The sequence below is a fragment of the Aythya fuligula genome, chromosome 1 (assembly GCF_009819795.1).
Source record: "Aythya fuligula isolate bAytFul2 chromosome 1, bAytFul2.pri, whole genome shotgun sequence".
In the NCBI taxonomy this organism is placed as follows: domain Eukaryota; kingdom Metazoa; phylum Chordata; class Aves; order Anseriformes; family Anatidae; genus Aythya; species Aythya fuligula.
The window spans coordinates 124764612-124792298 of NC_045559.1; the positions used below are offsets into that span (position 1 = coordinate 124764612).

At 38.0% G+C, this 27687-nt stretch overlaps 1 protein-coding gene across 1 annotated transcript in view; it reads right to left on the minus strand.

The window, feature by feature from the left end:
- The window catches only part of PHEX (phosphate regulating endopeptidase homolog X-linked), a 99547-nt gene that overhangs the window by 36235 nt on the left and 35625 nt on the right, over positions 1-27687 (minus strand). The window contains exons 10-12 of the mRNA XM_032204727.1: positions 24405-24498; positions 19862-19990; positions 16809-16910 (exon numbers count right to left, since the gene is read on the minus strand). Of these exons, the coding sequence (XP_032060618.1) occupies positions 16809-16910; positions 19862-19990; positions 24405-24498 (325 nt within the window). The remainder of the gene's footprint in view (positions 1-16808; positions 16911-19861; positions 19991-24404; positions 24499-27687) is intronic.

The window sequence follows — 27687 nt, forward strand, 5'->3', positions numbered from 1 at the left end:
TATGAAGTGAGCCAAATTAACTCTCAACAGAATGTTCTCTCAGTTTTCCAGAAGGTACAGCAGCCTTTCAAGATATCAAGATATTTCAAATGCTTGGGGAGAAAAAAAGGAAAAAGAACGGAGCACAGTTCATCTGCAAGTTTGTATATAATCAAGAGCATCTATTTTTTGTTGCTGATGGTGCTGTCAGGTCCAGCTGACTGAACTTTTGTAAGGGATTGGAAAATTTTCTTTTCTATTTCCAGTGCTTCAGTTCTAGTTGTTATACTGCTCTAGATAAAGTGAAGAGTAAAACTCATCAGATTTAGTTTCTACTCAGTCAGCTGCTTAAGCAAGTTCAGTGAATCTCAAATAATCTGCATGTGTTCCAGCCATCATTTGAATTGCTTAAAGTAGCCTCTGTGTTGAATTTACTTAATTGAGTCCCTTAACACTTTAGATTTTATATCTATTTAATCAACTTATATGATAGAGTAATTCCTTTAAAAGCAATTTAAACTGCAACTTGCAAAAATACAACAATGATTTTTAAAGAAAAAGTAAGGATTTACTGTGTTAGTACAATGTCATTTCACTCATGATTTAGCTAGTACAGTGTCAATCAAATACTGTTGATCATATTTTAGCACATAACTATTTTTTTAAGCTACATTATACCCTTTAAAAACATTCTTACCTTCTAGATTGCCTTCCAAATGAAAGCAAAAAAGATTCACACCTCACTGGCTGTAAGTGCAGAGGACTACAAAGCCAGCCTATGTCTGGAAGTGAGAAGCGCTACTTTACTGAAAGGTGTGGAACATGAGCCCTGTCCTCAGACCCACAGTGTTAGCTATGTGGTCAGGAACACAACATGCCCATCTCCTCTTCACGACATGGACATTTTGGGTAATTGTGGAATATCTGCCACATATATCTCAGTCTTTTCCAAGCAGCCCAGTGAGAGCAGCAACATGGAAATAAGAGTTTTCAGCCCTTTTAAGTCCCACTCTTTTATCAAACATCTCCAAGGGTGAGGATGATTCCTTTTCTAGGCTGCTTACTAGCAGATCTGATATAGGCTGACTGAAATATCATGTATTATTTAATATTAATTTTATATTTGAGTCATATTTAAATTTGTTAGTCTTGTCATGACTCTGCTGCATTAGAAATAGAAGATTGGAAGAGTTCTCCTAACCAGACTTGCTCAGAATTGCTGGGCTCACTTACCAGGATATACAAACTCTTGCTCTGTGCCTTTGACAACTGATGTTAGGAGCTTATGATTTCCATGCATGCGGAAAAAGGGTCAGATGCTTCTGAGATATCTTGTTATACATGCTATATAGAATGCTAGTAAATAACCAAATTTGTCTGAGGATATTTTGAAAGTAAACTCAAAATGTAATGTTGCTCTTAGTACTTTGATGTTTTAACAATGGCTAAAGCTGTCTGTAGTTTATAAGATATACATAAGGGGAAAGTATTATTTTATTGCAATGGTTACTTAGAAATTTTAAACAAAACATGTGTGTTGTAAATGTCTGAGCAAATAGGAAAGAAAACCATATACTCCTTAATAACTAAACACACCAGTAGACCTTATGAGCATTACTAGCAATTCTGGTGACTTCTTAAATGTTCCACTAATCAAGTAGGATAACAAAGATTCAGAAAAACATGCTTTGTTACTACAACATGAAGTTACTTTGCAGCAAGCCAAAAGGCTGTGGCACACCAGTAAATCTCCTGATTCTGACAGTGAAGGAAACGAGATCCTGGTGGAGGGGACAGCTACCTACAAGAGGACGTAGGAAGCTCTGTGAAGACCCTGGGAATTCCTTCACCAGATTTTCTCCCAACAGCTTTACAACAGGTCCAAGCCCTTTCAGCTGAGCCCAGGGCACAGCCCAACTTACAGAATGATAGAATCATTAAGGTTGGAAAAGACCTCCAAGATCATCTGGTCCAGCCATCCCAAACTTATCTATCACTGTCCAAATCATCCCAACTTATCTACAAAGCAGACAAGTTTGAAAGCATCTTGTTAGGAGTGGGTTTCTAAATTTGCACATTGGAAGTTTCTTGCTTCATTTTATACCTTTTATTTTCACTTGAGTAATGTTTAATGGCAGTTTGAAGACTCCTTATTCATAAAGCACAAGAAAGTAGAAAGCTCTCCTAAGACTGGCATGCTCTCTGACAATCAAGTCAGTATTTTCCCCTTGATAAGATAAAAAGTATGTTTAAAGGATCAGCCTTCCGGGAGGCATGCTCACACATATGGGCAAAGCAAATGAAATGTGACAAATGTACAGGAACCAACAATGTGATAATTGCACATGAATCCATTGTAAACACACCATGCACAACTTTTTATAGTTTAAAGGCTCATTTAATTTATCTAATTTGCATATTAAGTAACCATTTGTACAGGAGGAAAAGGAATGATGTGGTATTTCCCCTAGCCGCTGTCAAGAATTCAGACTAGCTTAGGCTATCAAGCAAATGAAGAAAAATCATCTCCATGAGCTTCCTCTCCTGCCACTGAAAGTGAGAGGCTCTGGCAGGGGGTGACACAGAGCAGCAGCAAAATTTAGAGGAAACTGTGATAACTGTTTTCTATCCAAGCAGCCAGAGAGAGCAGGCTTCAGGGCAGAGGACCTGGTATGCAACTGCTCCCTCTGCCACTGATTAGGCCAGGAAGCTTCACCACTGACTTCCTCAGGGCTGGGATTTTATCATAAGTTATGTCCTTCTCTTTCTGTCATGAGAGCTTTGTATGTCATTTTACTACAAAGTAATAAAAGGCCTTTCACTCTTGATTTAACTTGCCAAGGTGGAAACAAACACATGTGTTTCAATGTTACAAGGCATCATCGGTCAAGTGAAATTCTCATTTGGCACCCAAATGTAGCACATGAGGTTTCCAAGAGCCTTTTTTGCCCATTATAGCCAGATCTGGACACTTTGTAGGTCTGCTAGTGAAACCAAGTACTGGCATATTGTATTCACTGTTAAATAAATAAATAAATATCTCTATATATCTCACACCCAACAAAGTTTTATGAGTCTGACATAGATCTTCTGCATATCAACTTGACTCACAATAACTTTGTGAAGATCATTTTCAAGCTTCTAAAAATAATAAAAAAATAATAATACAATTACAGTTCACTGAAAAATTAGCATGAAATACATTTTGAAAGCTAAAATCATTCACAGCAAAGTAATGTTCCATTTAATTACAAAGATTAATTCAGCCTTTATGTACGTGTCTGGTCTTTTCATTTTTCATTGAAAACAGATGATTCAAGAGCCATCTGGTAAAACTGCTGCATAAATATCACTGCATCTATTTAGGTTTTATGTATAGAAAAAAATGGGAAAATAGTAATGGATCTTGGAAAAACAGTGAAAAGTTCCATCACAGGGCTAAAGCCAACTCCTACAGATATCAGTAGGAAGTGACACACTGTCTTGAGTAGGACCTGGACTGGGCCCACCTTAATAAGGTATTTTATTTCTGCCGCAGAGGCTACATCAAATGTCAGGGATTTGCACATCATAAACTGCAATCCAAGGTGAAGTAGCAACTCAAGCATGAACTCTTGGCCTGAAACAATAATTTTAAGAGTACTTGATCTGCACTCAACTGACAGTAATACATACTTCAGAATATAGCTAATCATCAGATTATTTATTTTTAAACTTTGCTTTAACTTTCCTCCTATATTTGTGTATCACAATGCAACCTGTGTAGACTGTGCCTATCAAACATTCTTTCCAAGATTTTTAGAGCTAGTGATACATTTAATAAACAATACTGATACCACTCCACACTCCATCACTCTGTGATATTCCCCACCCATATTTCAATAATCATTTTGAAAGTTTTAAATTAACCTGTTATGACAATGAAAAAAAAAAAAAAAAAACAAACACCTGTGGTTTCATTCTTGTAATAGCTTGAGTTCAGGAGCTAGAAAAAAATCTATCAAGTGACTTACATGAATAATCATACCCAGCAACAAAATGGATTTTAAAGATTATGGCATCAAATACACTTACAGCACCGTGTTTTGAAAAGTAGCTAAGTCCATTTAACAACTATGTACTGCCAAATGAAAAAAAAAAGTCCTAGTCCTTGCCTTGCTCCTCCCATCATAGTCCATGGTTCTGCTCATGCTGCTGGCAACCACAACCAAGGCTCTGTGAGCTGTCTCAGGTTCTTGCTACATCTTTCTGCAAGATTATTTAGATCATTATTCCAGAAGAAATGTACTTTTTTTTTTTCCCACAAATATTTCTTTGCCAGATCAATGAGCTGAATCACTACAGAGAGAGATCCAGCAAGTGCTGGAACTAGTGCAAGACAAGTGCTGGGAACACATGATGTGGGAAAGAAGAAAAGGAACACCACTGGGATTATGTGTTACATTACTTTACCCCTTCCTCTGAATCATCTTTTGAAACCAAAGCCTCATTCAAAGAAAATTTCCTGAGAAGAAATTATTACCAATACACATGGGTACCATAATGTATTTTACCATCCAAGGGAAAGGAGGGGAAACGGGACACAAAATTTTCTAAGCAAACAGTTGGAATTATATAATTACTCTTAATATCCAATAACTGTTACTAACCATAAAGTTACACTTATAAGTTTATTAGGACAGCCAAACATAGAAAAGAGCCAGAAAAAAAAAAAAAATAATTTACATCATAGTGTGACTCTTTCCTGTCCTAAATCCCTTTTAGTTCTGGCTCTCTGAAAGGTAAAGAACTTGAATGTTCAAGCATTCTAAAACTAATTTCATTGGAATTAAATTTTCAGTTTAAACTAATCCTGCATTGATTTTTTAGCAACAGAACCAAGCTAAATAACAGAAAATCTGAAAGAGTATGACTTCTATAAACATACAAATTCACTGTGATATTTTCACAAACATAACTCCTTAGTTCAATGCAGCAGTATACCTACTCATTATACCTACTCATAATTTTACCTACCAGCTTTGTTCCAAACTCACTCTGCTGCCATGGATGTTTGAATTTTACCAAGAAAAAAAATCTTTTGTCCATTTTGTCTTAATTCAATTTTTCATTTGTAACCTCTGCATAACAATTATCATGATTTCATTATTTTATGCATAGAACATTATATATGACAGGCATGAATTCTGTCTTCCATGAACAGAACCTTAGCTCTGTAAATAAAATACATTTCTTTTTGGCACACAACAAATATCTTCCTCTGTGCTTATACAATACATAAATGATTAGATATATCTCTTCCATAATTTTGAATGAGAGCTTAGTTTGACTCCAGTGAATCAACGGGATATCCAATTACACAATCAAAACTGTTTTTTTTTACATCCCTAAGTGACAAAAAAAAACAAACAAACAAACAAAAAAATGGTGAACGTGAAAACATCTGAGTAACAGCTTAACAGCTTGGAAAAACACCAAAATCTCAAGCAGTCACAACTCCAATCGAAGACTTCAAGACTTCTGTTTACAGGCAGAAAGTTGTGGAGGACTGGGGAGGAGGCCGAGGTAGGGGGAATCCCCACCTCAATTAAAGAGATCTCAATTAGCAGTTAATGATGGTCATTATATAGCTTACACCCACATGAAGTAATGAATACATATGGACAACATTTTAACCAGAACATGCTTCAAACAAAAATAAAATAATTATTGACTTCAAGAGAGAAGAGCAATGCCAAAGCTAAGTGTGCTTTAAAATTTTACTCTGATCCTGTATACCAGGCAGAGCACATTGCATACCAGAGTAATTTCTGGCTTTAAATCTGAAATATTTTCTACAGTTTAAGAGTAGGTGTCACCAGAAATAGTTTGTGGTTGCAGCCTGATTGGCTGCTGACCTTCATTTACCTGTCCCTTTGACTTGGCTTCCCAATACAGAAAACTGAAATAATACTTCATGTATCAAGCACAGTACGTGCATTTTGGCTTTCATTTAATCCAGGAAAAAAAATAAATAAAAAATAAAAATAAAAATAAAAATAAAAATAAAAATAAAAATAAAAATAAAAATAAAAATAAAAATAAAAATAAAAATAAAAATAATAAAGGATAAAGTATACTCCAAAATGAACATAGAAACAACCAAAAAGTAGATTTCTCTCATTATCTCTTCGGATTTTCAGTTCTGGTTTTCTACATCACTTTCTTTTTCTTTCTCTTTTTCTTTTAAATGAGTACAGACAAACTCCATGATTCAACCTGAGCAAGACAGAAAGGGCTCCTCCCAAGAACTTTGGTGACATGGCTACAGTGGACACCCTCGGGTGCATCTTCCCTAGCACCATGACAATCACACATAGCACTGTGATGTTTTTTCGGGGTGGCTGATGTCTGCGCCTGGCCTCCCCGTCATGGGTTGACTTGCTGCAGTGTTACACATCTGGGAAGTGCTGCTAGGTGGAATAGGGACAAGGAGCTAAAGGCATGGTTTCAGACTGTACGAGCTCCTAGACAGCTTTTAGGCATGATTCAGGGGACAACATGCTTCAGGAAACACTCCTGACAGTATCATTGAGGTTGCACCAGGTTCAATGACCTTCACAGTCATCCAACACTATCCCAGACAGTTATGCCTCCTTGCTTATCACCTTATATCACATTCTGGGAAAGACAACACATACTTTAGATACATAAAAACATTACCCCAGTAATCTTCATCTTGGCCTTCATTTTATTTCAGACTTGCTGAACTTGGAAAAAAACAGGGGGTTTATGTCTTGGGGACACCACACGGGCCCAAACGTGACCTAGACAGGTGCTGTAATATGAGTGCAACCACTTTCTGTCACACAAATTTATAGCCACATGATTTCAGTATAAGGAGATTTAAGTATAAGGACTTCCAATCACTCACAATGAAACCAGGGCAGACTAGTTCCCACAAAAGAATCAGGGAAAATACCTCATGTCAGTACCTCTCCATATTAGCACAACTGAGCTATGTAGCAAAAGAACTATTTAAGGGCAAATCATCACTGTACAAAGCTCCTAAGTCAGTTTTAAGAGTCTCTGGGTTTTCAGTGGAGTAGGGATCATGCTTGTAGACCACAAGAAAGGATGGTGCACAGATATGCACACTGACTCAGCCTGTGCTATGTCCAGGTGCAGCATCATGTCACCATGCCAGCAGTGACAGGTCCGCTCTGGCACAGGGATTTTGTCTGTGTGTCCCTCTAACACACCTGAAGATCACCTAGGGCATGAATTCAATAATGCATGTGCAGCCAGCTGGGAGCTCCTCCAGCTGCACTTCAAACAAGCCAGAAGCAAAAGTGTTCTGGTCTGGAGGCACAGAGGATTTGCAATGCCACAAAGAAAAAGACACCTTTGACCAGGATTTGGCACATTATCAATCTGCAGAAATTACGTTGCATTTTTTGTAGAAACTCCCTGGACTTGCTTCATTGTTCACCCCCTGAGCTCCTCATCAGCCAACTGGAACTCTTGCTGTCATGCCACCTTGTGCTAGAAACACACCCACCCTATTGAAAAAGTGTTTCTGCTGCTTTTGTTTTAGCTCTGAGGAAACAGCAGGTTTACCAAAAAAACACTGTGCTGCCTGGCAAAATAAAAGTCTCAAAGGCCCCAGTGTGCTGAAGAGATCTCAGGCACTGAGTGTTGTAACACCCTCTGTGAGAGAGGCAGCCAAGGGGCAGGGAAGCTCTCTCTACATCCTGTAGAGGAAATGAGTTACCACATTGCTTCTTCTGGCAGTTTTACTCAGAAAAACGCTTTATAACCTGTTCCAGAGGGGGATGACTTCTGACCTTAGCCTCTGCGTGCATGAGTTTATATGCATTTAATATTTTCAAGGTTATCTTTGCCTAGCAAAGGGTGCAGAGCTACTTTTTTATTAATGAATAATATGCAAAAAAGTCTCTTTCCATTTCTAGCCACAAATGAGCATCAGACCAAGTCTCCACACATCTGAGACCAGACACGACAGAGACTCATTCCTGCACTACTCTAGGTCCCCAGCCCCCATTTCAGTTTCAAACACAAACATTGTTTGCTTTATATTTAAATCAATTCCAATTATGTGTTTACTTTCAAATTGATGCAGCTCACCCCTTTTCCAGAAGAATGAGCACAAGACACCGCACAGTATCCTTCATGAAGGAGGGCGGCTAAGGAAGCTTTTATTTTCGGTGAAGCATTCTGGCTTCTGAAAAGCCAGTGAGGGAGCAAATTCCTGGGTCCAATGACCTCCTTGTTATAAAACTCCTCTAGAAATAATCTCCAGCAACACCACTACCTGAAGCGTTTTGAAGATCCATTTAACATTTCACAACTTCGCTTCCATGATCAGTGCAATACTTGAGCCAGCTAAAGTGCTGCTAAGACTAAACAAGAAGGCAGCTTTCCTCTCTGGGGCTCAGACAGGCATATATAGATTGTGTTGACATGGAGGTCAACGCAGGCAGGAAAGATAGGAAAGCCAGGTAGATACCTAAGCTTGCATTTGGACTCATCTTCCAAGCAAGACAAGGATATCCCATGCCTCAAGAATCTATTACTGGTCAGCTGGAGGACTATAATTTCTTTGTAACTGTTCCTCTACAGAAGGCAATAAAGCAACAAAGCCAACTAAAATTAGAGTTGTCCAAGACTTCCAGGGGTGATGGGAGATTTCCTGACCTTTGGAAGAATTAAGCTGCCTTTGAACATACATATGCTTTCACATTGCATTTCTGCCACAAAATCTTCAGATTCATCCCAGTCCCTGAACATCAGAAGATGGGTCCATCCACCTCTGTCCCCCTCCCTCCGTTTCAAGCATGAGATTTGTCACAGATGTTTTGATGTCATGCACCCATTTGGGTCTTATGCAGTTGTGGCGGAGTCTGAAAAATGACAGCTGAGAGATCAGGGTTAAATACAATTTCCTCTCTCTTCACCTGTTTTCCACTATCTGTTTGCACGGTGCTCAGTTTATTAATGGAACTGACATCCCTGCACAACTGAGTGAGCAGTAGCAACAGCCACATAACAAGGGAGAAGCTGACAGCAGTGATCTAACCCCAGAGGTAAGAGATAAGCAAACATGCCATGGCTATTAGTTTCAACTCTGGCCAAGAGAGAATAACATCTCCTGTGGTTACTGAATAGAAAAGCCCAGTCCTCCTGAAAAGGTTAAATTAAATTTTGGATGTGAGAGAGATTATTCTTTGCATGTGAAAATCAAAGTTTGTAATGAGAAATAAAAATTTGACTTCTAAAATAGAAAGTGTTGTTTGATGATCTGATGGAAAGTGAAGGTTTATTTTTTGTTCAGGGAAAAGCGTGGAACACTCTTACACCGAAATGAAAGTGTCATTCATTCTCTTTATCTTCCAGGTGAAAAACACTATGCTGAATATTAGCATTTTCCAAACAGCTATCTCAGTGATGCTGAGATATTCTACTGTCCATATTCCACACTAGGTAAGTACAGCAAGCTTTCCAAAGCCCCCACATCATTTCCGAGCTACACAGGATTTATTTCACTTCCTGCTCTCTATCAAATTCTCCCTTTCTCTTCACATGCCCATGCTTAAGGTAGGATAAAGATGAGTTACACCATGCAGGTAAGCTCCTGGTGATATATTTAATGCCCAAGAAAGCTGCAGAACGTGGCTCTGCCTATTCTGAACTCCAAACCATGTTTCAGCTGAATCAGGAGTCTTGCTCACTACTCCCTGCAATGAAACTGCTACAGTACAGGCAGAACCCCAACTTTTCACATTAAAGGACTACCCTGGACAGAGACTATCCTCATTGCAGGAAGCTGATTTCCTCAAAGGAACAGTATGGTTAGGGATGAACTGGCATTAAGTAGAAGTATGCTTTCCCATTTAAAAATGACAAAGTTATTGCAAAACTCTGAAAAAAAATCTAGTAAAAACAGCAAAGTTGGAAGTAAGAACCTGCCCCCTTGGCTTTTGAACAGAAATAAAGTGTCTAAATGCAATTAGAGCTTTTAGAAAGTTCTCCCTTTTGCTAGTTCTTCAGAAGCAAGTCTGGCAGCTTGTGAGTGTTCTGAAGCAGTCTTACTCTTTGTGAAGTTCTCTGAAATCCTTGAAACAAAAATATAAAGTCATCTTAAAAGAACCAGTGAAAGGTGTCTTGGGATCTTCTGTTTTGGAACTTCCCCCTCCTTACAATTGTCATTATGTCAGTCGTGTGCTGGTCTTCCTTCCAGAAAAAGCTCACTTAAGATGTGGGAGGCACTGAAACACAGTACTGGTTGCTTTGTGATATTCTTACATTATTTTATATAAGTTGGATTCACAGACCCCACAAGGTACAAAAACACATATTTCTTTCTGCACAGCACCTACTGACCATTCTGAAGATTGGATGCCTTGTCATCTTTGTGCAAAATTAACATGGCATTAGGCAAGATTAATTTCAGCTCCTGGAGCTGTGGTGTCTGGCCTCTTTGCCTGGATATGCCTAAGATGTTAATGAAAAAGTACTTTTCAGAACTTTATCTAGTGAATGTCTTGAGCAGTCTGTTTGAATACTCCCATACTCCCTGCATGTAATTCACAGATTCGCAGAATGGCCGAGCCTGGAAGGGACCTCTGACGATCATCTAGTCCAACCACTGCCAAGCAGGATCACCTAGAGCACATTACACAGGATGGCATCCAGGTGGGTTTTAAACATCTCCAGAGAAGAAGATTCCACAACCTCTCTGGGCAACCTGTACCAGTGCTCTGTCACCCTCACAGTAAAGAAATAATTTCTCATATTCAGCCAGAACTTCCTGTGTTTATGTACCTTCATGTTCCAGGGTTATATGCAAAGACACAAGGGCATGAGGGAAAAAAAAATAAATAAAAATCAGGCAATGATGAGATGATTCTCTGGTTTCCCCACTACAAGACTGTAGGAGGAGCTGAAGACATTTTCCAGACCAAAAAAAAAAAAAAAAAAAAAAAAAAAAAGGAGGTGCTTCCCCACACAGAGCACAGTGAGGCAGTGGAAATCATTGCCATAGAAAGCTGTGTATGAGAAAAATTGTCATGGGTTCAAAAAGACAAACTCACAAGAGAAAAAAATGAATAAATACAAAGACACCAATTCTGGCTTGGGAAGCAACTGAACTGCAGATTGTCAGAGGCTGGGAGAGGATGGCAGGAAAGTATCCCTTTATGCTTGCCCTGTCCTTACATTCATCTCTAAACATCTGCTACTCTTTGGCCACTGTCTGAACTAGAAATTGGACCTCTGGTCTGAGCGGTATGGCCATCATGTTCTTAGTGAAATCATCCAAATGTGAAGAGAAAATGACCACAGAGAACAGGGAAAGATGGCAGGGACTCAGCTAATTGATCAGAGGCCAGGATACAACCAGCTGAGTTCCAGCTGAGAAGCGAATGGCTTCGGTGGGATAACCGATGGATACGTACCTCATCTAAAGTAGTTATACTTTGTTGAATCAGGGCTTGTGCAGATGACTCTTGAATTCCTTGGGGCTATTGGTTTTAATTGCATTGCATTATTTAGGGAGGTTTGCTGTAGCTCTCTGAAGCAGAACAAGCCCTGTAGGCTAAGCTAAGGTGCCTAACACTACCTGAGAGAGACATGTATGGCTAAGCACTGTCCTTATATTTTCCCGTGTTTCTCTTGCCTCGATCTTCAGACAGAGAGAGATGCAAAGAGAACAAATGTTGCGTATATGACTTCCTTAGAGAGAAATAAAACCAAGCAGCAGGCAAGTTCAGTAGGCAAAAAATGATTGCACAGTGACCTTGGGATTTGTGCTCCATGACCTAAAGAGGTTAATAATGTTACAGAAAAATCTTATTACAGAAAAACAAGCTTTTTTTTTTTTTTTTTGGCTTGTCATCTATGCTTTAAAAATAGTATTGCAAAGCAAAAAAGATAACTTCCTACAATACAGCCTACTTTACAAGAGATTTGCAAACTTTCAGAAAACAAGTTTTTGTGTAAAAGTCTCTTTTTTCAAGCCTCCAGTTAAACTCAAGCACAAAGGGCATTTCAGGAAGGAAAAAAGTGATTAATAAAATAATGGCTCCTGCACAAGATAGGAAATAATTTTACATCTCAGTGACGAACTTCCAATGAATTATCCTCTGAAGAGCAGCAGAGATAAATTACCATTTTAAAGATGAGAGCACTGATCACATGAGCCATGTCAATGGAATTTCAGTAGCGGGTTCCCCTTGTCCCTGTGGACCACCATTACTAAACACAGTTGTCAATACCGTTTGGCTGACAAAGTGGACTGCAATCTGCACCTTCTTCGTCAGGGAGACAAAAGACTCCCCTCTCTCCCTCCCATCCTCTTTTGCCATCCTTCTTAGAGGCTGCAAGGTGGCTGGGCAGCTGTTGAGGCATCTTTCTGCAGAGCTGCTGCAACTTGCAGACCACGTACCTAAAGACTGTAGCAAGACATACCTTGCACTCATTTGAATATTTTATCTGCTTTTCAAATGTGGGCAAAATTTAAGGCTTACAAAATAGGGAGAGGAAAAAAGGACAAGAATAGGAACATGTTTTCTTCTTTTTCTTTTCCTTTTTCTTTTACTTTTTCCCTGTTTCCTTCTTTCCTTTTCCTTTTCTTTTTTATTTTTTCTTTCTTTCCCCTTTCTCTCTCTCTCTCTCTTTCTTTCTTTCTCTCCCTCTCCTTCTCTCTTCCTCTCCTTCTCTCCTTCTCACCTTCTTTCTCTCTTTCTTTCTTTCTTTCTTAAATCAGAGATCTCCACTGAAAATTTGGGAGGTTAACAGGCATAATTTAAGCAAATTTCTAATGATAGTCAACTACAGATCAATAAAGTAATGCTTGCACAGGGTGAAGGAGGCAGGACAGGGCAGAAAGCAGAGCATCATAGCAGAGTGCCAAATGGTCCTCTGTGATGTGGAGCTCCTTTAGAAGCAGCATGAGCTCCATCCAGAGAATTAGGTGAGAACTGCACATGAAGACAGACCACAGCACCTAAGCCTGTCAAAATCTGACTTTGTAAGACTGTTTTTCAGATGGTCTGGTTTAAATCCATGTTTCAATCATCTAAAGACAGGAATGGAGGGGGTAGGAGAGAGGGAAATTGCTAGCTACTTTCTCATATTGTTCTAATACAGACAGAAAGCCAAACATTAACTCCAGAGTTTGCAGGGACTGAAAAGATGATTCTCAGAAATCAAGCATTACAAGAAAAATGATCTTTATGTCACATGGATGTGTTGGTTTGATCCTTTTAATACATGTTATATTCATCAAATTAGAGTGAGCAAGTAGTGCTAGGTGTCTTTTCTGAACAACTTAAAACAACAGAACATACACACAGAGTTATAGGTAAGAAACATTACAGTGATTAGATGGAGCTGACAGGCTGCCTAAAGCAAAATCTAAGCATCAATTCCTGAAGAAGGCCTTAAGGCTTTCAGAGGTTGATGGTCCCTGTGATTGCAAAGCATCAGGGTGACAGCAATGTGTACAGGTGACCTCAAGGTGTACTTGAGGCAAGTACACAAGCAAGGTGGGGATCAGTCAGACAACAGGTAGCAGACACCATGTAAGACTGTGACTATTGTGAGAGAATTTGTGGTTAATTCTCTTTAAAGCCTGCCAAGTCATTTGCATTAGAGTGTTGTCATCTGAAGATACAATCACCATAAGGAACAAGATACATCTGAGTGTTCATTCAGGAAGGTTCACTGTGCAGACATCCAGATCTTGCATTTGATCTTGTTTCTCTTTCAGGAAATTGCCAAAAAGTTTGCTAATGACCCTATTATTTCTGAAGTTAAATAAAGGGCTAACTACAAAATAAACTGCTCATGTGAAGTAGGCCCAGTAAACAAGCAAACAAACAAAAACAAACAAATAAACAAAACAAACAAACAAAAAACTACGCTTCTAGAGTTCTTCTCTTTTCAAAGCATTTAAGAATAAAATGAGATTAAAAATATGGAGGAAATGCTAAGTATATGGACTTTCCATATAACCTACAGTTCTGCTGTAGAACTTCAGGCATCAACTCTGCTCTGCCTCACTACAAGGGACAATGTGCCCAGGTGGCTACAGAAGTCTGAGAGTGAGAAAAATAGGATGGCATTTTTGTCCTCAGCTCTGTCACTGGGCCAAGCTACTCCTGTGCTTTGGTATCTCATCCATAAACTGGGAATGAGGCCCAACCTCCTTTGACAGCTACTGATGAAGACATGATAAAGGGCCACGACATTCTTTATCTCACTAATAACTCCGTTTCTTTACTTAACAGATAATAACAGTAATGATCAGGTGCCATCTTCTGTTCTGGAAACAGAAACAAGGAGAAGATGCTTGCACAGGACTTGAAATTCATTTCAAAGTAGAATATCCTACTCTAATAAAAAAATTCCATGGAGGTTTTATTAACCACAGAAAACTAGAACAGATGTTTTATGTGTTACTGGGCTCAGTCCAGCAATAATTGGCCAAAATGCTAATGTTTTGCCATATTAAAGCAGATCAAAGCAGAGGGTCCTTTCTGAAAGAAAGTGCCTTTTGTCTGAAAGAAAGTACCTCCAGCACCCCACTGTGCTCTGTTATAATACTGGCTTCTGCTTTGCTCCAAAACAAAGAGTAAACCTAAGAAGCTCCCCAGGATCATACAGTTTGCTCTTCTTCAATTCAAGAACAAAGCTTCTTACTAATTTTTGAAATCCATGGCATTTGCATTGTCTTCAAGATGTGGATGAAAACTGTCAAACTGACAAAGAAATGTCTCTTTTATAGTTCTATATAATAAAGCAATACTGATGTTTTTTTTAACAACTCAGCAACCCCTAGTCCAACATTCCTGTTGACTTGTTTTTCCTGTTTTGTTAAGGGATAAGTATTAAAGAAGTGACTACATAACGTGCTGGACTAATGAGATTTTAAAAAGTAACAGATTTTGAAAGTTTTGTTGCATGATATATCTTAGATTTCCACAGTGAATTATCTGTCTATATATGTAATTAATACATTTCTTAAATTAAAAAAATGTCCATCCAAATGTTCCAGCACAAATCCAATACCAATCATTAGCTATAAAAGAGTATTTGATAAACATGCATAAAGTTCATATTTGGAAATCTACCAAAATGCCTTTCCAGGTTACTGCAATTTCTAAATCATTATGTAGCACTTATAACCCTGACCTCATTCCTACCTCAGTAAACTATAAAATTGTTGCTCAAGTCAGTGATAATGGGTTTAAACCATTTGCTATGCAAATGGTTTAAATGTAGTAGTATGGCATATAGTAGTATTTTTGTTGTACAGCTTGCATTTAGTTTGTCATGCACTGCTCAGCCCAGACTCACCTCATTAGCTTCAGAAATTTAACTGAGATGCCTAAACAGGGAGCGAGTACTGTAAGCTTCCTAAATATGTCAATGGAGGGGACATGGGCATCTCCACCCACAGAAGATCTAACCTAACTTCTGAACACAGCCCTCCCTGAATTGGGAAAGATGGATCTTTTTAGGGACTTTATTAGTTTGTGGCAAAGCATGTACTGTTTCTCTGCTGGAAGAAAGATAGCAAATTTTTTAACAACAATTTTAAGCCAATTATTTGCTGGAAAATCAACATATGACTTGTATATAACTGTAAAAGTATACAGAAACATCTCTATTAAGGAAATAAATAGAAAGTCTTCCTTCTCATAGTCTACATCAAATTTGTCAAATATCTAAATTAAAGATCATTATGCTTCTATGGGTATTTCTTGTAAACAAACAAGCATCACTTCCTGTAAGAAATAATAATTGTAGCCTATATATCATCAGATTAACAAGAAATAAACTGTCTCTTATTATCCTTTGCTTTCTATAGTTTATTGGTCCATTCATGCAGCTCTATTTCATTTGTGCATCTGTGAAGGGCACTGCCGTAAAAAAAAATGTAAATAGGCTGTGTATAGAATTTAAAACTTTCCACCAATAAAATATCTGAATTGCCTTTTCCACAAAATTTGAAAAAAATCTTTCAATTCCGTGTTTGTTTTTAAACCAAAACAATGCTATTTTCATTCCATCACACTGAGAAGGGACAGTGAAGCTGCATTTGCATGTTACTTTATTCAGAGAGGAAATTTACTAATTCACTGATATCCCATTGCCTTCACAAATAAGGATGAAGTCCTACACATTTCCCTTCTCTGCCTCGTTTATGCTTCTTCCAGCTGCTGCTCTGGGGCAGAGCTCTGGGCTTAGACAAGCTCCCTTTCTGTGTTTCACATGCTATAAGTACATGAAGAGTCCAAAAACGAGCTTTCAGTACCTCCTGTCTTCACCTCTACCTCCTGCATTTTATGGTCACACAACCTGAAAGTAATCATGACAGATAATGCTCACCTTGACCATAACACTTCATAACTAGCATTACCCTGTCAGGAGATGGCTAGATGGCTGTTCAGCTGGTATGGTTATCATATTCCTGGAAGGTGGCTTCCAATGTAAGGCTTCCACCATGACTTTGGAGAAGGTGAGAAATGTGGACACTTCCATACCGAACACCCTCAGCTGTCCCACAAGTTTTGGACACTGTTTTCTGTTTGTAGGTTGGTGAACCCCTGACACCCCAGTCAAAGCCGAAGACCTTATCAAGAAAAACACTGCACAAGTGAATGAGCTCATGGGCTACACCAGCCAAAGACAGAATGAGAAAGATGGAGGCAAGGGGAGGAAGAACAAGGCAGCTGCAGGTAAGGTCCATGACATTCTGTTCTCACTCAAGGAAAATCTTCACTCTGACAGGATTTTATCCACCCACCATTTACATTTATTACCTTCTCATAAGCTTTTCTTTTTGTTTCAGAGTCCATCCAATCATTTTCCTTTTCCAACATGTCGATAAAAGCCCAGCGTATTCCTTCAGTCAGCTCCTCCATCTGGAAAACAGTTAGCAAACCCCTCCCCAGTAAGTTGTGGCATAGCAGGATCGTTATAAGAGAAGTTTCAATGCATGATGGATTTGGTAAGACCATGAATAATTCCAAATCCAACAGTAACTGCTCGTGCTTATTGGAGAGTGTTTTTTTTTCTTTTTCTTTTCCTTCTCATTTCCTTCCCCTCAGTTGTAACACACAACTTTTTCGTTGCTGATCCTTTCATGTCACAACTGTGAGAATGCCTGCCTTAAAACTGTAAAAAACAAACAAACAAACAAACAAACAAAAAAAAAAAAACTGAGAGAATTGGAGTGATTTGTGGAGATTTTTGTCTCCTTGATCCTAGATCACTAATCCATACAGAAGAAAGAACCAGATGCAAAGCATTTGCACAGATAAAGCCTTTTCTGCAGAGAGAGCATCTGTAGCCTTGCTTGGTTTATGTCACTGAGATGCTCCTTATTAATACTGCCAAAGAACTGCATTTGGACTGACAGTATCATGATCCAAATACAAAGCAGCATCCATATATTCAGCCAGCAAGCTGTGCTTTTGAAGTGCTCTTACCCTTTGCGTACTGCAGGGATAGAGGCCATGGCTCACAAGACTGAGCAGCCCTTACTGCTTCTCTGGTCCTGAACTTCCAGTGGCAGCCTGCATCTGTGCAAAGCTATGAAAATCCACAACCATTTTAGCTTGGCTGTTTCTGTGCAAATGGTGGTTTGGCACATATATGAAGCCACAAGCATATCACAAGAAAGTGAAATAATAATAATTGGAGTGTTCAATGAGTATAAACATTAAGAAAACCCTGAAATAAAGAAAACAATGAGTCTCACAGCTAAGAGATGCATTACATCAGTCTAAAGAGCAGAAATGTACTCACACCTGTGCATTTGTCTGGCAGTGCAGACCAGAAAGGTAAAGGCAATGAGCTGCTTCTATTTGTATCAATAGATGAACCTTGTGACAGATGACCACCGAGAATACTGTGAGCATGAGGCATTTTGGAAGATCCAGCAGTTGCCAGAGGACTTTAACACAGACCAAACCAGAGATGAGACAGTACAAGACAGGACAGATAATCATTGTATGAAGACTTATTGGATCTTTTTGTTATCAGTTATGCTACATTTAAAAATAATGAAAATGTCAAGTACCAGAGTTTTATATAAATTTATTCCAGTAGTTAATAAATAAATGTTATTTATTATTAATCATTTTATATCTGGTAGTTTTGAAAAGTCATTAAAGATGGGGACTAAATTCCAGAAAGTAATGCTACCTTCAGCTGAATTGTAATTTATGTATCAGATGCATATTTTAATCTGGAACAGATCTTTATTTGTGGTGGAACCAGATAAAATGCAGCAATGCTCCTTTGATTATTCATTCTATCTCAAAAAAAAAATAAAAAATAAAAAATAATAATTTTTAGAGACAGTATGGGATAAACAGAACAGCTCTAGCGTTAAATATGACTAAACAGTCAACATTCACAGAAAACTGCATCCCAGGGAATAGAGTAACTTAAAGGTATTGATGACAGAGCACCAACTCAATTAACTTAGTGCACTAATGAGGTGAACTCCCCGTATTTGGAGGTTACAAGTTCAAACTCAAGCTCTACAGCTGGGCCCTGGTGTATAGTTAGGCTTTATGCACCAGCTGTATCTGCAGGGGGCAGGAGGAGAAACCTATTCCTGCTATCAAAGTTATTACTGAAACTGCTCAGGCATAGCTGTGAGAAACACTGCAGGCACTCTGGGTTAGAAACAGAGCTATATTTAGACACAAATAATGTCTTTCTTGATAAAAGGAAAAGAAGGATCTAAGGTATGAAATAACAGTCACAAAACATGGAAGAAAAATCCATGTTATATATAACTCAGAATTACTTTCTCATAAACATATTCTATGATTCAGGAAAAAGGAAAAAGGAAGGAAGGAAGGAAGGAAGGAAGGAAGGAAGGAAGGAAGGAAGGAAGGAAGGAAGGAAGGAAGGAAGGAAGGAAGGAAGGAAGGAAGGAACTTTTATAAATAAGAGTGCTTCTCTCAAAGGCTTTCTAAATACCTAAGAAAGAAAAACAGAACTGAAAAACAGTGAAATTAAAATTTTAACAAAAATGATCAACTAGAAAAGCATGCTTCTAAATGGATTGCAACAAATTTCACCTGCATCGAATTTTATCTCCTATAAGTCTGAATCTTGTGATTTATACTATAAACTATATATGAATGTCTTGCTATGCATTTACTGTGAATTTAGACGATAGTTTTTCAAAGACTTGGTCTGAAAGGAATTTGCATACTAAGAAAGGTTTTAATAAGGTCACATTTCAATAGATAACCATTCTCCAACAGCTCATCCCCCAATAAAGTGTATATTCTTACAGTCCTTCACACAGAAGCCATACTACCTTATATCCCAGAAATATGTTTGCCACTAAATTGCCAAATAGTACATTACAAACTCAATAAAGAATAAGGGAACTGAAAAGCTGGATCTCAGAGAGAAAACTCCAGATGAAAACAAGCAACAGAAGAAATGCAGAACGTGAGAGGGAAACACACATAAAATATTTGTAGAAGCCCAGTCAGAATACTGGTCTGTCTAAAATGAAGTCCTTCCCTGAGAAAAAAGTAGAACTAAACAAGGTCAAGCAGACAAACCAAGCTGATCCAGAGCTGTGGAAGGCCATTGCAGAGCTATTGTTCCCACACAGGATGCTGTTTCATGTGTTTCTTCAATGGTTGTACCCCTCTTGTACTAGGAGCTAAGTCTAATAATTAAATTAGTTAATTTTAAACTAACTACTGTTACAAAATCAATGGCTGGAAAAGCAGATACTGGAAAACTCTATGAAAAAAAAAAAAAAAGAATTGAAAATAAATCATAAAAACTTGTGCAGGGAAATTAATCATTTGAATATGTTATTAAGAAGACTCACCATCTCTTTCTTGTCTTCTTGAAAATGGGCATTCACAAACATCTTGCCAACAACATAAGGGAGTGCACTTTCAACAAAGTCCACACATTTATCCCACTGAGGCAGCAAAGATGTTGTTCCGTGGATCACCTGTTGGCAAGTGCATGCAGGAAGTCATAAAATTATATTGTTTATAGAACAAGTCTACATCGAGATACAGTATATCTTAAAGTATATTTGTTAAATAGCTAAGGAGGAAGGAAGGAAGGAAGGAAGGAAGGAAGGAAGGAAGGAAGGAAGGAAGGAAGGAAGGAAGGAAGGAAGGAAGGAAGGAAGGAAGGAAGGAAGGAAGGAAGGAAGGAAGGAAGGAAGGAAGGAAGGAAGGGAAGAAGCAGTAATATTTTGCAGTTATTTCCATTTTCGTCTAGTGCTGTGAAAAATCTTTTCAACCCCACAAAGTATCTGTGAATGGTAATGACTTAGACTAAACTGAGAGGATTAGTTATGAAAAGGTTCTCCCAAGTGCCCATTTGAGATTAATCTTGGTAGTTTTCTTGTGTTCGGTAGAGACACCTCCCTCTAGAAAATATCTGCTCTGAGATATCTCCTGAAAAAGTTTTTCTGTCTTCACCAGTTAGCTGGGAAGCCTAAGGAGATCATCCTCTTGGAAATCAGGTCAGTCCTTCTGAAACACCTCCTACCTCAGGGTAGTGGAGGGCTCTCCACTTAACTGTGCTAATTAATAATGTCTAACACTATCCACATCTTTTTGCCATTTATATGTCTGCTTACTCCTGCCACAGCCCTACTCCTACATATCACAGTGTGAAATGAAACATTGCTTTCCCAGAGTATTTTCAGGAGAAAACCTGTTTGAATCATCAAGAACACTGAGTACATGCTTGTCCCCCCAAAATCCCCTTATATGTTATGGCAGAAAGGTATTGCTAGAGTGTGTATTTTACTAAAGGAATGGTGGTTAAATGGAGACTTCAAGGCTCTGGTGAAGTTTCTGCACCACTGTATAAGAGCTTCGAAAGAGAAATAGTCAAAAACAGTCAATGAACAAATAATCAAGGCAATGTGAAGCATAAGCACATTATAACTTTGGTTTGCATTGCTGAATGTTGTTACTGTGGACACTTAGCAGATAACATTACTTTTTCTTGTCAAGGTAGGAGTTTATTAAAAAAAAATACACATTCAACACAAAATAAAAGATGTGTCCATGTAAGCAAACAGCAAATGAAGTGTTGATTATTTTATTATTTTATTTTATTAGATTCAAAGTGTTCTCTTTCTGCTTCAGGAACTCATTAGCTTTGCTCTACAGAGAATAAGCAAAATCCCAATCCAGTAGTTAACACCTGTCATTTGTGTAATAGTGGAATACAGTCAACACCAGGCCAGGTCAGGCAGGATAGGATTTTGTCCTCTCAAAGATTATACAAGCCTCTAAGCGCTGACCTTGTGTATACTCAGCATTTCCTTCTCCCCTATTCTCTCTTCCTTTGAGCCCAAGATCAAATTCATAGCAAAACTAAAGATGTTAGATTTGTTGTTTTCTCAACAGGAAAAGATTTCATTGGAAAGTTCCAGATTGGCTTAAAACTCAGCTATTGACAGTCAGCTATTTTGGAAGTTGAAAGATTGATTTTCTCCATCATATCGTCTGTAATTAATCTTAATCAATGACTCATACTTTAATACACCAGTGAGTTGCATTTTTGAATGCTTTTTATTAATACTGTATGTGCACTAATAGATTTTCAATGACAGAAAGAACACTGCATCTGTATGAAAGCCACATTAGGCAAACCGATACATAATAAGGTAACAGTTTCCTATACGGAGCTAAATTTGAAAATAAACTCCTTTTCCAAACCCTTCAACCCTCAGACATGATAAAACATTTTAATAAATAAATAAATAAATAAATAAATAAGTAAAAGGGAAAAAAAAACAAACAAACAAAACAAAAAAAAACCTCTCCATGCAAAACCATAACGGAGCTTTTTCATGATGCAGAGGAAAAAGGGAGTCACAGTATTAGTCATAAGAGCTTGAAATTCCTTCCAAAAGCTCTGACTACACATCAACCACAGAAAGAGCCAGGAGACAGAGCTGGCTTTTAGTGTGTGACACATTATTACAACATAATAATCATTATTATTTTGAGAGAGGCTTGACTGTAAAGAGGAGAGAAAGGCAGCACAGGCTCCAAGACCAATAAAACCAGAGCTGAGAGGAATAGATTATATCTCACTGCTGTTTTATTGATATTTATGCTACAACAGCCAACTAGAGCCCCTCAAAATTGTTCTCCTAATATTAATGTCTCACTCTAAAATGCAGTACTCCAGGTAGTAACAATGACTTTAAATAGCACGTTTCAAGCCCTCCCAGGCAGCTCAGTGCTCCACAACAGAAGTAATCGAGCTCTTCCCCAGGAGCCACTGCATATTTGCTAGAACTCAAATAGCCAGAGCAGAGGAACTGCTGATGTTCGCTGATTTTGTAATCAAAGCACTTTCTCTAGAGTCAGCAGGTTTGTCCTATTTTTCAACCTGAAGTTTTTTGAAGTTTCATCACTTTTCTCCTTTCTTTGCAAAGTGCCTTCCAGTTTAAGAGTCTCAGTGTCAAGATTTGTACAAATAAGATGTAAAAAAACACCAGTAGAAAATGAGAACCTGGTGGAATAACATTGCACTTACAGTGGGTGAGGCTGACAAGAAATGAATGAAAAATAAATTAAAATCCTCACTTTAGGGGTCAGTGATTCATCTCATGGTCATGTCTTTGTATGAAGTATTAAACATTTTCTTCACTGATCAGGCAAGAGGTTAGTGGGTACTCTTTATGATCCCAAAGGACCTGTGTGGCTTTAGTCCTGCATCCTCTGACTGGACCAGTCTGCTAAACAATAGTTTTGCCGTGGACTTCATTTCTTCCGTCATTTCTGCTGACCTGTGAAATCTGTTTCCCTGAGCTGTTCAGTGCACTTCACCACAACTGTTAACTATTAGCTCTTGCTGTTTACTGCACCTAACTAACTCTCCATCTCCAGATCCCCAGGGCAGATAATGTGAACGAGCTGCTGGCTTACTGCCCTTACTGTGCTGCTCTTAAGTTTTCACAAGCACTTACTTGAAACCTTTAAGACATTATTTTAACAACCTTTGAATCAACTTGAATTAGACTTCTCCCTAAGTTTTTGGATAAAGCACCCAGACAAGTTACAGCAGCTAGCTAGCATATCCAAAAGCACAGTATCTAAAGCTTAATGTTTCCTTCCAGGAATTTTCCTGACCATAATATAATTCAATGTTATGCTGCAGACTGGTGAATGAACAGCAATCTGTTCTACCTGGCTAGCAAGAAATGCCCCACAAAAGCGGACACTCACAAACTTGTCACTGTGGTTCTAACAGGCAGTTTCTCACATTTTTGCTTAAAGAAAATGGCATCTCTAACAATACTGATTGTGGAGCATAAGAGAGTGCCTTTTCTGCATAGCTTCATCAAGCTATTGGAGTTTATTTTTATATGTGTGATCAACTAGTAGCTATTCCAGGAATATGCTCAGTAAGGCATTTTGGATGCTTTGGTTAGGCACCTGCATGCCTTGACACGGAGGACAGAGCACCCACACCTCCTGCGCCAGATCACAGGCATCAAAGTGACAGCCTCCTGTTGTCACGATGTCACCAAGCAGCTAATTTTCATAACAACAAATAAAAATTTCACCTTCTAAACTAACATGAGCAAAGATACAAAAAGGAGAAGATACAGCAACTTTTCTTCACAGTTTCATCCTTGGTTTGCATAAAAACCCCTCACACTGCACAGATGATCATCAGGATGGATTTCCATTCAGGATCCACTTAATCAATCATATGTTTTTCTTAAATGTTCATATTAATTAATAGATAATTAGCCCCACTTTCATAGCTTATGACAGCAATTAATGCATGTATTTGAGACTTGACAGCCCTGAGTTGGAACTCACCTGATCATCTTCTCTGTGAAAATGACTAATGTATATACATGTTAGAGCTCACAGAAAGCAGACATTACAGCAAGAGAATGTTTTGAGCAAGCTCAGAAAAACAAAACAAACAAACAAACAAACAAAAAACCTAAATCTTCAAGTTTTGTTTAGCAGAACTCTTTTCATGTATGTATAAAAAGTATGTTTTTTTCAAAGACCTAGATTTTGGCCAAATAAGTTTGACACTTTGCAGGTCACAACCATGGCACAAAATTTAATAACTTTCCAGCTTTCCACTTCCTGTGTAAGGAAAATAAGCTTTTAAAGAGGAGGTCTAGAAACTCCTTAACATACTCTAAAAGATACTTTTCCTTAGTGTCATACACAAGAATATGCATGGCTTAATTATTTTAGATGGAATCTCCTACAAGAAGTTTAATCAATACATTTACCCAGCATGGAAAATATGTCATGTTATGCAAAGGTATAACCAACAAAAAATAGCATCTATAATGGAAACAATTAGTGCCAGCATTAGTACCATTGTAAATTCTATTAAAAACTTTAACTTACCCGAGAAAATTCCAGCCAACGATACTGAAAACGTCTACTGAGGTTAAATAATCTTGAATAAACCATCCTCCACACCAGATAGTTGGCAAGAGTCCTGTTAAATCAGACATGTTTTTATCAGATTTCTAAATGCATATGATGTAATGCAAAGCACTCACAGAAATATCTCCACAAATATTCAGACTGAGTGGTGGAAATTTCACCTTGAAAATTAATGAGTGATGACCAAATTGATAAATCCTTACTACACTTATAGTAATCTGTTGGATAGCAGCCAGTTAATATGTAATTGTGTAGTGGTAACCATGTTCTACAGGATAGTTATATTGATATAACTATAGTTATATCACCTAGTATGCCATGTTTAGGCAATGTTTTTTTTCAAAGGGCAGTTTTCATTTTCCATAAAAGTAGCAAGAACCGTGTCATAATAATAGTTGCATGAAAATTATGTACATAGGTTAAAAAAAATACCAGATTTTTCTGTTGTAAAACAGAGTGTTATCTCTCCCTATTAGTTAGGAAGATAAATTAGTAGGGAAGATAAACCATAGAATAGAAAAGATAATGATCCATCCCTCTCTACTAAAGATTATTTCATATTTGTGCCTTTCATTAGAAAAGATGATATTCATATATCAAGATGATATAAGAAAAATTCTTACTACTCACAGTTATTAAAGTATTACCACCCATGTTTTGCAGGTGGATAACTGAAATACCAAAACAGGAAGTCTTAGTAACAAGATTCTCATAAGAACTAAGGATGAGAGAGCCTGGAAGAAATTGTTCAAACTTTGCAGACCTGACATCTATGACCCTCTTTGTAAAACGTCAGGCACTTGACTAGGGTATTTATCTAGTCTAGGCTGAGCCTTCTCCATGCTCAGCAGTGGTTGTATGAGATGAAAGTGCACTGCAAATGGTCAAATCAAGTTCAAATAATCTCAAAACAAGTCCACTAATGGCCTAAGTGTATTATCTTTGTGTTATAGATGATATTTTTCAAGAATAGTCATTGTCCTAAAGCTACACCCAAAAGTTGTTTGTTGTACACTGGGTTATACATAATATCATGGGCACACCACAGACTTCTCCATAAGGAGGAAATTTGTTCCTTTGTAGCAGAAGATGCTTTGGTGTCTGAACAACTCCCTCTTCTATAAAATGCCAATTTCTTCAATTTTTACTTTCTGTAGAGATGGAGCCACTAGCTGTTCCTGCAGTGTCACTCTGTTAGCTTTATCAATATATGCTACCCATACAATCCCCTCTTCCAAATCCCACGCTTTATGGAAGCTTTGTCTCCACACAAGCATCACCTGAGCCATAACTTGAGTTTTGCCTCTAACCAAGTTCCTGTCTTGAGCTTCCAGCACAAGATATGTGGTTGCTGCAAGCTCAAGCTCTTGGTCCCTCCGCTGCAGAGCTGATAGTTATGTGAGGATGGAGATGTTTAAGGCAAGTTAAAGCGACATATTGTTAATTTGTGACAGAGCAAGTTACAACCCAGTCACTCTGGTACTCTGGTTATGCACACACATCTAAGTGGGACACCACACCAAGAGCAGATATGTGGGTGTGTGCTCTCAGCAGGCTGGCAGAGGCCTGCAGTGGGGACAAGTCTGGCCAGGCACAATGGTCGGCAGCTGAGGAAGGCAGGGACTCTGCAGTGCCACCAGTTTCAGTTGTCCCTCAGAGCTGCTCCCTCTGACCTGAAGCCAACATGAGCCTGGGTGTAGTTGTACATCTGTGACAGTCTGGGAAAAGTCTCTTATTTCAAGTCTGCACATCCTTAGGGGTTAGAAATATAGTCAACATATTTCACACAGAAAAACATAAGGGTTTAATCTCAAGTTAGCTGTCACCACAAAGGCAGATGTCTTATACTCGCTAGATTTTGTGGCCAGTGGCAAATTCTGTAGGGGACTAGAGAATTGCTACAATTTTTATACATCCTGCCTTTTATACTCCAACATCATCTTTCACACTGTGGAGAGAGGCTTTTACAAAGCATTAAAGGAAAGTCTTCCTTCCACTTAATTTCTAAGGCACCCAGGTATGAATTATCCCATGAAATTTAGGGTGTAATTTTAGACATGCCACATAACCCCAGGTATAAGCCCTCCTTCAGGATACAGATGTATCATACAATATATATAAATCCCCACAATATTCATAACATATACCTGAAAAAAAGCTTTTTAGCATGAATAATGTAAATTTATAGCACAGTAAACATTACAGCAGATAAAAGATCTAGCTCTGAATGAATGATTAAACAGTTTTGACAGAATGTTTAGGGTCATTAAAAACTTATTTCAATCTACAAAACAATAACAGAAAGTATAGATTTTCCCATTAACACATTTTGACAATGTAGAATTTCCCCACTTAATGGCAACTAAAGTGCCCTGAAAGAATACAGTTCTCATTTATTTTGTAAATGACCAGAACCCCGCCAGCTTCACAAGCACCTGCCTCCTGTATTTAAGCAGCACTGAACAACATCCTTGCTCCTCCAGTAACTATTGCAAATTCCCTCAATTTATTACAAATGTAATTCTGTGGATCTAAACCAGTATTTCTGCTAGTCCTACATATTAAAAGGTGTAAAGACATAATTTCCATCAAAGTTCATCAGTAAAAAAACTCAGCTAAGTAGACAGCAATCAGAAACCAAGTATATGTTACAATTCAGTATTTAATTGCTGAAAAAAAAAAAAAAAAAAAAAATTTCCTTCTGTGAACTTCTCATTTGGAGGAGTTTGTCCTTAAATTCAAGATGGGGAACCTCTGTCAAATCAATAATGAAGGAAAGACTGAAATTTGTAAAGGATGAATCTTGAAAAGATGGCATTCAAAGACACCAATATCAATGTGAATTCAAAAAATTTAGTCATAAATGATGAAGGCAGGTGTCAGTTTCAGGAAATAGACCACAATTAATTGAGCTCTGTTTTAATTTGAGAAAGAAAAAAGGCTGACACCTCCTAAAACCAAGCTCTCTGATGAGATTATAACAATTCCTGATTGCAATCACAGTAGCATCCACTGATGCATAAAATGCAATAAAATAGGAAGGTTTCACTTCAAAGCCCAGGGGAATGTATATTTATGGGGGATGGAGGCAGACCTTTTTTTTTTTTTTCCTGCTTTTGCTGTTGTTGTTGATGATGTTTGTTTGGGGAGAAGGAAGGAGGGGAAGGGGGTTGATAATTTCATTTTACTTTAATCTGTTTACTTTTTTGGGAGATGATTGTTTTATCTTTTTAGCTAACTG